General features: G+C 36.0%; 2 protein-coding genes across 2 annotated transcripts; one reads left to right on the forward strand and one right to left on the reverse strand.

Annotated features, from left to right (window-relative positions):
* The first annotated feature begins 225 nt into the window (after positions 1 to 225).
* On the forward strand, positions 226 to 964 carry LOC136204545 (basic leucine zipper 43). The gene has a single exon (XM_065995529.1). The coding sequence runs from the start codon at positions 322 to 324 to the stop codon at positions 841 to 843; it is 522 nt and encodes a 173-aa protein (XP_065851601.1). The 5' UTR covers positions 226 to 321; the 3' UTR covers positions 844 to 964.
* Positions 965 to 10712: 9748 nt separating this feature from the next.
* LOC136234093 (metalloendoproteinase 5-MMP-like) lies at positions 10713 to 11901 on the reverse strand. Its single transcript, XM_066023861.1, has one exon. The coding sequence runs from the start codon at positions 11835 to 11837 to the stop codon at positions 10935 to 10937; it is 903 nt and encodes a 300-aa protein (XP_065879933.1). The 5' UTR covers positions 11838 to 11901; the 3' UTR covers positions 10713 to 10934.
* Between the last annotated feature and the right edge of the window lie 2868 nt (positions 11902 to 14769).

Consider the following 14769-nt stretch of genomic DNA (forward strand, 5'->3'; position numbering starts at 1 on the left):
TTTGTTATTTTGCCATGGAATTACCTTTTTATGGGAAATGCATTGCAACCATAAAACATGTGGATACATAAGTTACAAGTTATATAGTGGTGTTATAATTTTAAAATAATAATTTGCTCATTTCATTTGAGCTGGTGTAAGCAGCAATCCTGATACTATTAAAACATTATTTTGTTGGTGTTATTGGCCCACTTGTTTTGTTTTTCCTCCTATAAAACCCAATCCATCCTTCCATTATTCTCTAACAGAGTTTCTCATAAAACAAAACTTGTTTTAAGTAGCACAATATCATCTTCAACAACATTAATTACAGCCATAGCCATGCTTTCAGAGGAGTTTGAGTTTTCAGGTGTGCACTATCTAGCCCCTGAAAACTTAGGTGCTTCTAACTTTGGGTTGATGCAGGAAAGCAGCATGCCAGCCTTCAATTTAAACAGATTGCTAAACAACTTCTATGATAATTCTCCACATCCCTTTCCACAGGCAGTTCAGGAATTCCCCCAACAGTCCACTAGTCTCAGCAACAATTCAAGCACTTCTGATGAAGCTGAAGAAAACCAACTCAGAATCATTGACGAAAGGAAGCAACGTAGAATGATTTCCAACAGAGAGTCTGCTCGAAGATCAAGGATGAGGAAACAAAAACACCTTGATGAACTTTGGTCTCAAGTTGTTCGTCTTCGTAACGAAAATCATAGCCTTATAGACAAATTAAATCATGTTTCTCAGTGTCATGATAATGTTCTTCAAGAGAATGCAAGGCTTAAAGAAGAAGCTTCTGATCTCCGACAAATGCTCACTGATTTGCAAATTCCTACTCCTTCTGTTGATTTACTTCATTGAGTTGATTATGTTTTTGCTTTTTAATAATTACTTCTCTTATTTTGTTGTGGCTGTTCTTCTTTTTTGTTTTTGTTTTTGTATTTTGTCTTGTATGAGTTCTGAGAAACAGTCTGCAATAACATCTGTTGATTAACCAATGTTTTTCCATTATTCCATTGATTTAGATTGCTATAAGAGGTAGAGAAACTTTATATCAGGTGTACTAAAATGTGACAAAGAAACAAGTAAGTGTTGGAGGTAGTGGAGCTTGTCTAAAATGAAGGCAGAGAGAGAGAGAGGCAACAAGACAAATAGTGGTGGAAAGGGCTGCTGATAGTGCCTCATCATTATACAAATATTTCTACAAGATTCAATAACATTTCAAAAGCCCTGCCCACTAATTAATCATGCACCCCCCTCTATTACTATTCTTAGCTTCCTCTCGTATATCTCGAGTTCGATTCCTAGTGTATTTATTTATCACGCAAAATACGATACCACATTCTTCAGCAGCTTAATTATCATGAATTATATGTAGTTTATGCATAATGTTCTGTTCCTATAGATAAAGGATACCTGAGACAAATATATATGTTAATTATTCTTAGTATCCTTTTTTCAATCAAACGTTTGGCAGGTGGCGAAAGTTTGATACTTATAGCTTTCAAAGAAAAAAGAGCAATTTTCCCTAACCTAAAGATTCTCCAAGGCAATATCTCATTCCTGCTTTCATGTAAAGGGTAATCAATCTTATGAAGGAGCCCTGCCTTGTTAATGCTAATGCTAATTAATATACTCTGAGGATAAGGTGTGAATTTTATTATTTTTGTTAATTATTATATAATTTGACTTTAGAATACTCTCAATCATTTCAAAGCCTGGTAGAACAAATAAAACAGGATTTTGACAAAACTTCAATTCTGTTGGGTATTGTTCCGTTTTTTTTTTTCATGAGGGCTGAATTGATACTCAATAAAAAGATATAGGCAATGTGGATTTGAGAGGATCATATCTTTGGGAATCAGGCAAAAAAAAAAAATATTATTGGGGAAAAAGAAAATCATTTCTTTACGTACATATATAAATTAATGATCGAAGCACCTAATTCCTTTTGGTTTGTTTCATCTTTATTTTTAGTTGAAGTGGACAAGTACCAAATTTAACAGTTTCACAAAGTAGTTGTAGTTGTAGGCTGTCATTAGGATGTAGGTTAATTAAAAAATTTGAAGTTGATTCTTAGGATTACTAACAACAAATCGAATTTTTTAACACTAATTGCATATACGAGGAATAATTAGAAGCAAAACAATGTAAGTGGAATAAATGCTTACAGCATCTCATCAGTTTTTTTTTCTACTCTTAACAATTATTATAAACAATTCATTCTTAGCTATTTAACACATTAAAATATATCACTATGAACAATATTTCTCATACTTAGTCCATTTACTGATCCATTAAGCTTGCTTTGTAACCTTATAGGTTTGAGTTTACTTTGCTATAAATAAATAGCTAAAGAGGCTAAACCTAATACTGTTCACACATTGAAAAATGGAGATATTGGGAATGACTGCAAAAAGCAATTCTTCTCCTCAGCTCTCCCTTGTTGTCGCTCTCTCCTATCTCGGTATGCGTTCTTAGTTCGTGAATTCATGACGATTGCTCATTTGGTGCAGCCTTTATCTAGACTGGTGACACAAAGTCAAGCTTCGTTCCTTCCGCTGCAAATCAAGGAATCTGCACTACAAAAGGGAAGCCTATATCTGTTGAATATTAATCGATAGATCTCAGTTCATTACCCGTCTTTTTAAGGTTAGAGATAAAACCAATATTTGTATCAGAGTCTTTAGCTCCATGTTCCATCTGTTAGGAACCATTTTGCATGAATAATGATTCTTTTGATTGGTTTGAATAAATATATGCATGCGTGTTTGAGTCAAGTCTTGATATATGTGTTTTTTGAGTTTTGGGATCATTTTGGTCATTGAAATTCGCCCCGAGACGGTTGGAATTGGTTGTCGCTGGTTTAACGATTTAACGCGAGCGGTAAATGGGTTGTTTGTGATGTTCCCTAATTTCTAGGTGTCAAAACCCAAAACCGACCAAATCATTGAACTCCCAGACCCCGAAACCCCCCAAAATCCCAGAACCCAGAAACAACAAGAGGGCGGCGTGTGGCACGCACGTGCTGCTGGTCACCGCGCGTGAGATGCGAGTGACCTCTCCCAACGTCGCCTCAGCATCGTTGTTTCCCTGCATACTTGAAATATTTTCACGGTTTTTTCCATATTTTTTAATTTATTTTCGGGTATACAGAATAATTAATATTAATTTATTAAGTATTCTAAAATTGTTTTTAATATGTGAAAATTGTTTAAAAATACCTAGAAAATTATATAAATTAAAAAATAACTACAACAAATTGAAATTTTTTCGATTCTATAAATTAATTTTTTCAGAGATGTTTCTGATTAAAAGTTAAATTAATAAGAGATCGATTATACTTTTTAATTTTTTTATATTGTTGGTCCCCAATTTACAGCTACTTGTCTAGACTAGTTAAACTCGAGTTCACTTCCTAACACTATTCAGGATACTACCTTGGTTCGCATACATAAAAACCTGAAATCAGAAATCTTTGTCTTATTGCACTCTACAATCTCATCTATAAAATCATCTAAAAAACAATTGCTAACAGGTTAAAGCAAGTTCTCCATCTCATTATTTCCCAGTATCAAAGTGCTTTATTTCGAGTCGTCTCATATCTGATAATGTTATATTGGCCTTTGAGGTTAATCATTATTTGAACAAGAAGATGCAGGTCTAACAAGGTTTTACTTCTCTAAAACGGATATGAGCAAGGCATATGACAAGATGGAGTTGGATTTTCTCCGGCTTATGATGAGGAAATTGTTTCAATAAAAGATGGTTAGATGTTCTTCAGTGTGTTAGTAACGCTCGATATCATATTGTCAAAAAAATCATATTATTGGGCCGATTGTGCCTTAGAGAGGGCTTCGATATGGGGATCCTATCTCTCCTTACTTGTTTTTGATATGTGTTGAAAGATTGTGAGCCTCCCTGTCTCGGTTAGAGGATAGTGGTATCATTCACAAGTGTCAGATTGCTCATTCTGCTCCTCATATCGCCCCTTCAAGGCTACCACTTCTGAGTGTAAAATGATAAAAGACTATCTGATTTAGTACGAGAAAGCCTCGGGCCAAGAAGTTAACTATGAGAAGTCTTCAATCTCTTTTAGTAAGGACTGCTCTAGAGCCACTTGTCACACGTTAAGTTCTAATTTGGCTATTTCTTTGATTTCATTCACTGTAAGTACTTGGATTTACCCTCTTTAATTTTCAGGAATAAGGTGCAAGTCTTTAATTACCTAAAGGATCAGTTTTCTAAACTTATGAATAGTTGGAACGCTATGTTTTTTTTTTATCATTTGTAGGGAAAGAGATCTTAATAAAAAAAATTGTTCTTCGGGCTCTTCCTTCTTATGCCATGAGACTCTTTTTTTATTCTTGATCTTCTCTGTGCTTACCTTGAGAAGATGATAAACTCGTTTTGGTGAAGTACAAATGGTAATGATAGAAAAAGGATTCGATTGCAGTTTTGGGATCGTCTTTGTACAGCCAAGAATTTTGGGAGAATGGGATTCAAGAAACTACATCAGTTCAACTTAGCTCTACTAGAAAAACAATGGTGGCGCCTTCTCATGAAACCTCAGTCATTAGGATTCTAAGTCTATAAGGCTCTGTATTATCATATCCTTACCTTTGTGGAGGCATCTGTTCGGAATAATCCTATTTATGTCTAGCGAAGCTACTTATTGAAGTTAAAGCTCATAAGGTAGTACGAAATGGTGCTAATTTTAACATTTGGTATGACCCTTGATTGCTGGATATCTCAAATCCTTACATTGAGCAGGTTCCTATGAATGCCAATCTTGTTAACAAAGTCTCTAGTCTTCGCAATCCGTAGCTAGTCTTTGGGATATTGATGTCTTTAAGGATTTCTTTTCTCAACGCTTTCAGAAACTCATACGAAAAATTCCCCTCTCTTTTTGCACTCTGATTGACAGTTGGTACTTGGCCTGAGAACAGTTAGAAAACTACAGTGTGAAGAGCGGTTATACACAACTTATATCTTTATTCAACAATTTTGCTTAATCATCCTATTGCTACAAACTGGAATTTCATTTGGAACCTTATAGTCCTACCAAAAGTAAAAGACTTAATTTGGAGAGCTTTGAGTGGCTGTCTTCCAACACTGCAAGGACTTCAATCACATGTTCCAATCTCTTCAATCTATTTGTGGTGTTCTTTAGCAGAGGAGGATGGCTATCATGTTCTCGTGAGTTGTTCAAAAGCCCGGCAAGTATGGAACTTCACTATTATGGATGATCTTAGTGCCCTTAAGGCGTTTGAGATTGAAGGAAATGAAGATCATGCATGGTTGAAGAAATCTCTATATGGGCTAAAGTAGTCTTTGAGGCAATGGTACAAGAGGTTTGGTTCTTTTATGTTCTCATATAGTTACTCAAGATCATCTTATAGTAGTTGTGCTTATATAATGAAGGTTAGAGGTTCCTTTATTTATTTATTGTTGTGTGTTTATGATATTCTCATAGCTTACAAAGATAAATCTGAAATTTGTAAGATCAAAAATCTATTGAACGGTGAATTTGAGATGAAAGAGTTAGGTGGAGAAAAAGAGAATCTTAGGAATGGAGATTTTCAGGGACAGAGCAACTAGTAAGTTATACCATATCGAATAAAGGTATATTGAGAAAGTCCTTAAGCGGTTTGGCATGAGGGATGCAAAACTGGTGTCTATAATGGATTATTTCAAGCTCTATGATGGTGTCACCACAATCTTAAGAAGATGAGAAGTACCTAGTATGTGCCCCCTATTGTAGTGGTCGATAGCATGATGTATGCTATGGTGTGTACTTCTGCTGATCTAGGTCAAGTGGTTAGTGTTAGCTGGTATATGTCGTGTCTTGGAAAAACTCACTAGAAAGCGATGAAGTGGATATTGAGGTATCTGATTGAACTTCTCATTATTTCCTTGAATATGCAAGATCTTCTATTAGTTTGATTGGCTATTGTGATTTTGACTATGCATGAGATTTGGATAAAAGGAGATCATTGACAGGTTATGTCTTTACCCTTGGTGATACTGCCATCAGTTGGAAGGCCTTTCTACAGCCTATAGTTGTGTTGCCAACAATAAAAGCAGAGTACATGGCACTGTCTGAAGCCATTAAAGAAGCAATATAACTGAAAATTTTACTTGGTGAACTTACAACGAAATAAAAGGTGGTGCATATTGATTGTGATAGCGAAGGCCTTATACATTTGAGAAAAGGTCAAATGTTTCATGAAAGAACAAATCATATTGACATTCGATATCAGTTTGTTCAGGAAGTTGTGAGTGAATAGGAAATTTTGGTGACAAAGATTTATACTTTTAAAAATCTGGTCGACATGTTAACTAAACATGTACCATCTACCAAGTTCGAGTTATGTAACGACTTGGTGGGTTTTGATGCTTGTTGACTATAGAACATGAGGAGAGGAAGATGAATCTGGAAATAATAGTTAAGGATAAGATTATTAAATTAACTATGAATTCATGTGCATTAATTGGATCAACAAATTAGGTTTTAGGTTCATTAATTAGACAACAAATTAGATTTGGAGGTGTTAACTGGACCAATCAACCATAAACTACTTTATTGAATTTATATACCAATTATCTCTTATAAATACTATATAGCTTCATATTTTTTATTATTCAAGGCAATCAACAAGTATTTGTCATTTGAGAGTAACCAAAATAGAGTATTCAGGAAACATTTTGGAATAAAATTTCTAAGAAAATTCTAATACACGAAGCTTCAACTTATATTTTTGAAAAAGTTGAGATTCGAACTTTAACGAGGTCAAAATTGAGTCGAAAGTCAACACTCTGCTACTTTTTATTTCAATTATTTTCAATTTAATTTGAAGTTTCTCTTAAAAAAAATTCTTCTGAGAATTAAACCTTATTTTGTATTGATTATGTAAATGCATATATGCAATAAATAAAATTATACAAAGATACTACTGCTCTAATGATATACATGTACAAAGAGAGAACAAAGTTAATCCTTGTCAACTAGATAGAGACCTAATATTAAAAATGAATTCAAACTCATACTTATCATCTTGAATTCGTTATTTGTTAGACATTAATTGCATATTTGTTTCACCCTTATTTTAATTTGGGCCAATTTCGTAATTAATTACTTTATTCTACTTAAATTATGTAATTTGTGAAATTCGGACCTATTAGATAATGTTACCAAGTAATCTGGCTTGAATTTATAATTATTTTCTCTTTCCGCCAAAATTTGTGTAAAAATTTGAAGTTTCAGACCGATTTGGTAATTTGCCAAATGTTCTGTTCTGAAATCTAGTCGAGCTGGACATGAGATAGTGGAGGAGAGCAGTTGGGAGCAGCCTTGCTTTTCAGTTAGGGAGAATCATTGGCAGTTAGGGGAGCATCCTTGCAGAAACGTGGCTCATCCTTAATGGGTATAAAATCTACATAATTATAGAATTTAGCAGCAGAAAAGAGATAAGGGAGGAGATCAGTTGGGAGCAGCCTTGCTTTATAGATAGTGGAGGAGAGCAGTTAGTGAGCATCATTGGCAGTTACAGAGCTTCCTTAGCTGAAACGTGGAGCATCCTTATTGGGAAGTTATCTGCATAAAATTACAGCATAAATACAGAATTCAACAACAGAAAAAGTCTCTCAACAATAATGAACCAAAATCAACTCAAAAATCAGATTCAATATATCAAGTCTCTACCAATTTCTTTCCATTTATAATTCACGATCCTTAGTTCTATACTTCTCCTTTCAATTACAAGTCCTACAATTTCAATTTCAAGTATTCAAGCATTTTATCCTCAATTCGACATCGTTTGTACTAATTTATTCTTTATGGTTTTAATTTTGAACCATTAAGCTTTTCGTCCTTTAGTTATACATAATCTATTGATTAGAAGTCAGATTTCATTCTTTTGTAAATTTTCTTCAAACTTTCTGACATGTTCGCACCAATCTTGAAAAGACAGAAACAATATTATATTAGGGTTATAATCCAATTGAGCGAGCTTTTCCCTACACATACTGGCTTTGCTAGAAAATTAATGAGCTCGAACTCAAAATTTCATTCATGAGCTACTCACGAGCAGCTTGTTATTTGTTCATGAGCTTTGCTCGCGAGTAGCTCATTAATTATGTTCATGAACTTCGCTAATGAATAACTTATTAATTATATTCATTTAAAAAAATTAACATAAAACTACATAGTTTTGAAACCTACAAAACTAAAATTTCACATAAGACTACCTAGATTTACATTTCTCCCTTTATAAAACACTATTATTTAAATAAATAAAATCGCTAACGGACGTGTTTATGAACATTATAATCGAGTTTGTTCATGAACATATAACTAAATTTTATTGTTCTCAAGTTCAGCTCGTTTATAAATCGAACCGATCGCGGTCGGGCTTTTACCGAACCAAACATCTCGGCTAATTACAGTTAGATTGATTACATATCAGCTAAATATTTATGCTTTTTAAACACTCGATGTTGTTTACATATACATATATTTTGGAGTTCAAAGAGATACGAATGAAACCTGATGCGGGCATCTCCTTGAGGATCGAGTTCGGACAAAGAAAGTCGGGGGAAGAACCAAACACGAACGAATGAGCAATTAAAGAGGCCAAAACAGTGCCACATGGCAGTCTAGCAACTCAGGCACGCTCCGCGTGAAAGAATGTTTGATCCGGAGAAAAGTCCAGCAGCCAATGCACGCTCCGCTTGGAATTGGGCACGCTCCGCGTGAATGAATGAATGAATGATCCGGAGAAAAGTCCAAAAGCCAATCCACGCTCCGCTTGGAATTAGGCATGCTCCGCGTGGATTCATTTTAATGAACTTGCCCCTTACTCCAGCTTCTCACTTATTTACACATTTGCCACTCCTTAATTACAACTCTACCACTTCTATATTTACACACCTATGCCACCCCCTTATTATTACCCCCATTTTACCCCTAACCTTACTCTTTAATTTTTTTTTTGGTAGAAAAGGAAAAGAAAAATGAATAACAACAAACTACCCAGGAATTAGCCTAGGGAAGCTAACCCCAATCCTATCTTCTAAGAGAAGATGAGAGATGAAACTAGGGGAAACAGGAAGGGTAGTAACGCCTAACGTCCCTTCATGGCCCGCCGCCGCCAAGCGATCAGCAACATGATTCTGCTCTCTAAAAATGTGTCTGAACTCTACGAACTCAAAGGAGGAGCAAAGCCTTATAATAGCTTTGATGAGGTTGCGACTGTTAAGACCCATAGAATGATTCTCAGAAATCATTTTGATTGCTTCCAAATTATCAGACTCCACAGAGAGCCTCTTAACACCCAGCCTTTTAGCAAGATTGATTCCAGTAAGAATAGCCCAGAGCTCCGCAGAAAAGGAAGAACCCAACCCTAAATTCTGGGAGAACCCAGAAAGCCAGACGCCCCCTACATCTCTAAGCACACCTCCAGCCGCAATCTTACCGTTACTGAGGCAGGAACCATCAGTATTCAGCTTCACAACCCCCTCTCTTGGCCTGCTCCATCCCACGAGATGGACATCACAACACTGAGAGGCTCTGGCAAGGGACTCTCCTTTGAAACTATCGATAATAGAGAAAAGTTTTTTCGAGAAGAAATCAGCTAAGTTTGTCATAAAAACAGTTTTATCTCCAAAAATCTCCTCGTTTCTCCATTTCCAAACTTGGTGACAGATAATAGCAAAGAAAATGTCACCATGCTCCATGTATGGAAGCAACTTTCCTCTAACACCATCAGAGAACCAGTCGACCTCAGAATGTGCCATGAAGGAAGAGAAAATATGGTGTGGGAGAATTTTCCTCCAAACCTCTTTACTATTAGAGCAATCTCTAAGAGCATGGCACAAAGTCTCAACATGGCCTCTGCATCTACTGCAAGCTCCAGAATCAGCCAAGTGCCTTCTGTGCCTATCCGAATTAGTAAGAAGCCTGTCCTTAACGCCCAGCCACAGGAAACTCCTAATACGGAAAGGAACTTTAAGGGTCCAAATCGACTTCCACACATCCGAGGGAGGATCAGATCTAAAGAGAGAGAAAGCTTCAAAGGCCGATTTGCAAGAATAAACTCCATTGTTAGTCAGCGCCCAACAGTGCCTATCCAAGTCTTCCTCTTGATTACTCACCTTCACTCCCCGCATTCTAAGGAGAGTCTCAAGGCTAAAGAAAGTATCAAACTTTGACCAGATCCAGTCCCCTTCCGAGTCAACCACATCGGCAATCCTCCAGTTGCGTATATCACTAGGCGGGGGGGAAGAACACACCTCAATTAACGGTTTATCCCCAATCCAGTTATCAAACCAGAAACTAATGGACTTACCATTCCCCACCTCCAGGCCAACTCCCGAGCAGAACTCATCAAACACAGCACCTTACTCTTTAATTAATTATGTTAAGCTAGCCTTTTATTTAATTTGTCATTTAGGTTTGAGGTGATATAAATTCATCTCTTTCTCTTTGTAAACTTTTATTCAATCAAATTTATCATCGTCTTCAAGAAGCTTTTGTTAAGGTTTTTACCTTTAATAATGGGAATTTCACTATTCCTATGGATTTAGTCCATAAAATCCGGATTAACTCCTTCAAGTTTAACTTGAGAAGAAATATTTTTGTTAGTTTACGATTAAAACTAACACGTCCCGAAACCGATCTGTATCAAAACCTCAAACATACATTCAGTTTAATACTAATACATAGATGATTCGACCAATTAATAATTATAATGATAGTATAATTGATACACTTACTTCAAATATAAATGGCCTGTTGAATGAGATTAACAAACAATCCCTTCAAAACCCTTATTAAACAAACAAAGCTAATTTCTCACAACTATATATTTTATTTTAATACCCATCCCAAAATAAATAGAATCTAATTAAGTGTCCTCCATTAGCTAATCCCAACCCAGGACAGGAGTTAATTATTGTAGACCATATAAAGCACGTATTCCTTGAATATCATCAGTAGCCAATTCCCTTTTGGTGATTCCATACCCAAAGTAAGCAAACATTATAGCATTCCGATCTTCACTATGGTCAAGACCAAGAAGATGTCCAATTTCATGAACTGCTACAGATTCCAAGTCAACTTCATTTGGTCCTGGATTTTGACTCCATCTTTCATCACTATCAAAATGACACTTCCCACTTGTAGGTGCAGAAGCATGAGCTAGAGTCCCTTTCGTTCCATCAAAAGGGTAGTCATCTCCATGAAATCTCTCAAAAAATCCAATCTCAAGTTCAGCCTCAGAACTTTCACTAACTTCCTCAAATGTGAAGTGTGTAACTTGTGCCCATTTCTGAAACGCTTTTGCACATATTGGCCTTATATTCTCTGTCCCAGGAACTTGTACCCTACTTGAAATAAACCTATACCTCAGATGAGTTGTCTCGGCAGGCCATTTACGCGGTCCGGGGAAGAAGCTGTAGTGAGCTAGTGTATGCAAGGTTTTGTGTTGAGTATTTGTGGTGACATTAACGCGATCCGCGACTCCACACCGAGGCTTCATCATTTGAGAAGCGGTGGAATTGTCGAGGATTCCGGTAGGGTGAAGGTGATAGTTGTGCTGGTAATTCTTGATAGCTTCTTCTAAAACATCATCAAACTCATCATTGTTTGCAAGGTTGTTAGCTTGGATATATCCAAATTTTTGGAGGTAACCTTTGAGCTGCTTGAGGCCAGTTATGGATTCACCTTTGTGGCATCCTTCTAAGTTTTTTATGAAACCAAAAGGATCTCCACTTGGTTTTGATGCAATGGTGTTTGCTACTAAAAGTAGGAGCATGGTAGCTATCCAAATTGGAAGGGTTTGAGGGCCTTCCATATTTTATGTGAATGAATGTATGGAACTTTTGCCTTTGTTTAAGTTTGTTCTGAGGGTGTGGTTTAATTGGTGAGTTTAGGCTCCATTTATAGAGTTCTGGTTTCTTAATTTTCAATTAAATTCTGTGAGTAAAAGTTTTGCCACGCGGTCTACTATGTTGAAGAGTCATGACCGTGAATAAGGGTTTAGAATTGTATAGCTAAAGTTAAGCCCTTTACTTCTGCGAAAAAGGTAAGCAATTATATTAGATTCTTCAACAAAATTTGGACCACGAATAAATTAAAAATAAATAACGGTTTTGATATATGCAGCCTTTAGGGTTGCATATATAAAGATTAAATACAATGGAATATTCTTTTGTATTTTTAAGATGTATATTTATTATTGCATTGAACTTTTAAATACACCAAAAATCATTTAATGCAATCATAAATACTTTTATATTTTTTATATCTGCATTAATTTTTTATTTTTTATTTTTTAAAAAGATATTTTCATTTATTATTTCGATAGGTTATTTTTAACTGTGTTAATAACAGAACAAAAGTTACAAATAACTCGTCGAAATAACACAGTGACGAATAACCTGTCGAAATGATGTATATTTTCAAGATGTATATAAGCACAGTTATTTGACTATCACATCAGATATTCCAAAGAAATTCGTCAATAAAATAAAACAGTTAATTGTATTTTGACGGGTTGTATGCAGTTTTTTATGTGTAACTTTTATTTGTCAGACTTAAACATTATCATTTCGACAGGTTATTCGTAACTGTGTTATTTCGACGAGTTATTTGTAACTTTTATTCTGTTACTAACACATTTACAAATAACCTGTCGAAATAACACAGTTACTAACACAGTTATATTTTCTATATTTGCATTAATTTTTTATTTTTTATTCTTTTCAAAAATAAAAAATAAAAAATTAATATAGATATAGAAAATATAAAAGTATTTATGATTGCATTAAAAAAATTTTGGTGTATTTAGAAGTTCAATGCAATAATAAATGTACATCTTGAAAATACAAAAGAATATTCCATTGTGTTTAATGCTTATATGCAGCCCTTAGGGCTGCATATATCAAAACCGAATAACTAAATAAGCATTTATTGATTTTCGAGAAATATGAATACATACCATACTTATTAATCAATGCGTGATGTTTGTATTTTATTCTTAAAATCAATTATCTCCCATTAAAATGGTATTCATCTCTTTTTTTTATTGGTTTAGTATATTACTCCGACAGTATAATTATCAAATTGATTTTTATACTATAAAAATAATGGAAGTTGGTGTAAAAAATTTAGAGAGGGCCTCCTTAGTTAGAATTTGAGATAAGAACACCTTACAATAAGACAGAAAGATGGTCAAATGAGGAGTCTGAAACTGGCGACTCCATTCTGATGTCCAAGTTAGTAGAGATTTGAGGATAAAGGTAATAGAATGATTGAATTCTAAGGTAAAAGAATTATGTACCTTGATTGCACAACTTCTTATCATATATATAGGATGTTATGTATTTCTGGAATGTATCCTTGTACCCTAACTAGTGTCTAGAAATGTGTAGGGATATAGTAGGGGAGTATATCCTTTAACGAGACCACCCAGATTTTGCATGTAACGAATATAAGTCGTGCAGCTTGGATTTTGGAATCAACTTGCTCACATCATTGAGCAACATGTCTAAGGCGGTTATCTTCCATCATTTGATCGGGACATATTCAGGGGGGAATCCAGCATGGGGGCACTGGGGGCAGTTGCCCCCACTGACATTTGTATTTTTTTTAAACCCACGTATTAATTTTGAAGTTTTAGAGTTTTGCCACCCTTCGTCAATGGAGGTTAAGGTTCACTGGTTTTTTTTTTGGTAGGAAAGGAAAGGAAAAACAAACAACAAAACAAAAACCTAACCCGGGATCAGTCTAGAAAGGCTGACCCCAACTCTATCCTCTAGGAGAGTAGACAACAGAAAAGAAGGAGGAACAGAAATGGTAGAAACACCTAGCATCCCCCCATGCCCAGCAGCTGCCAAGCGATCCGCCACGCGGTTTTGCTCCCTATAAATATGGGAGAAACTAAGAGCCTCAAAGGCAGGACGAAGCCTCAAAATAGCTTTGATAAGATTCTGGCTCTTAAGACAACCAGCCTGGCTATCAGAAATCCTGTTGATTGCCTCCAAATTATCAGACTCCACCGATAGCCTTTTAACACCCATGCGAATGGCAAGTTTAATACCCGACAGAATACCCCAGAGCTCCGCAGAAAAGGAAGAGCCCTTCCCCAAGTTATGGGTAAACCCAGCCAGCCAAGCGCCACCAGCATCCCGAAGAACTCCTCCAGCAGCAATTCTGCCATTGCTAAGGCAGGAGCCATCCGTATTCAACTTGACAACCCCTTCTCTAGGCTTACTCCAACCAACTAAATGGACCACTTTATCCGGGGAAGGGCGAACAAGGGGCTCTCCTTCAAAGCTTTTTGTAATAACAGAGATCTTTTTCGAGAAGTAATCAAGTAAGTCAGGAATAAGGATAGTCTTCTCAGCAAATAACTCTTCATTCCTCCATTTCTAAATTTGGTGACATATAATAGCGAAGAAAATGTCACCGTGCTCCATATTGGCCAATAATTTCCCATTGGCTCCTTCAGAGAACCAGTCAACTTCAAAATGAGCCATAAAAGAAGGAAGGGTGTGGTGAGGGAGGGTCCCCTCCCAAATCTTTTTACTATTCGGGCAATCCCTCAAAGCATGGCACAAGGTTTCCACATGGCCAGTGCATCTACTACAGGCTCCAGACTCAGCCAAGTGCCTTCTGTGCCTATTCGCATTCGTGAGTAGTCTGTCCTTGACTCCCAGCCACAGGAAACTTCTAATGCGATAAGGGATTTTGAGGGCCCAAATGGACTTCCAAATCTCCAAAGG

This window comes from Euphorbia lathyris, chromosome 1, assembly GCF_963576675.1.
Source record: "Euphorbia lathyris chromosome 1, ddEupLath1.1, whole genome shotgun sequence".
Lineage (NCBI taxonomy): Eukaryota > Viridiplantae > Streptophyta > Magnoliopsida > Malpighiales > Euphorbiaceae > Euphorbia > Euphorbia lathyris.

Coding starts and splice junctions, on each gene's coding strand:
- LOC136204545 (XM_065995529.1), top strand. CDS start 322: ATGCTTTCAGAGGAGTTTGAGTTTTCAGGTGTGCACTATCTAGCCCCT.
- LOC136234093 (XM_066023861.1), bottom strand. CDS start 11,837: ATGGAAGGCCCTCAAACCCTTCCAATTTGGATAGCTACCATGCTCCTA.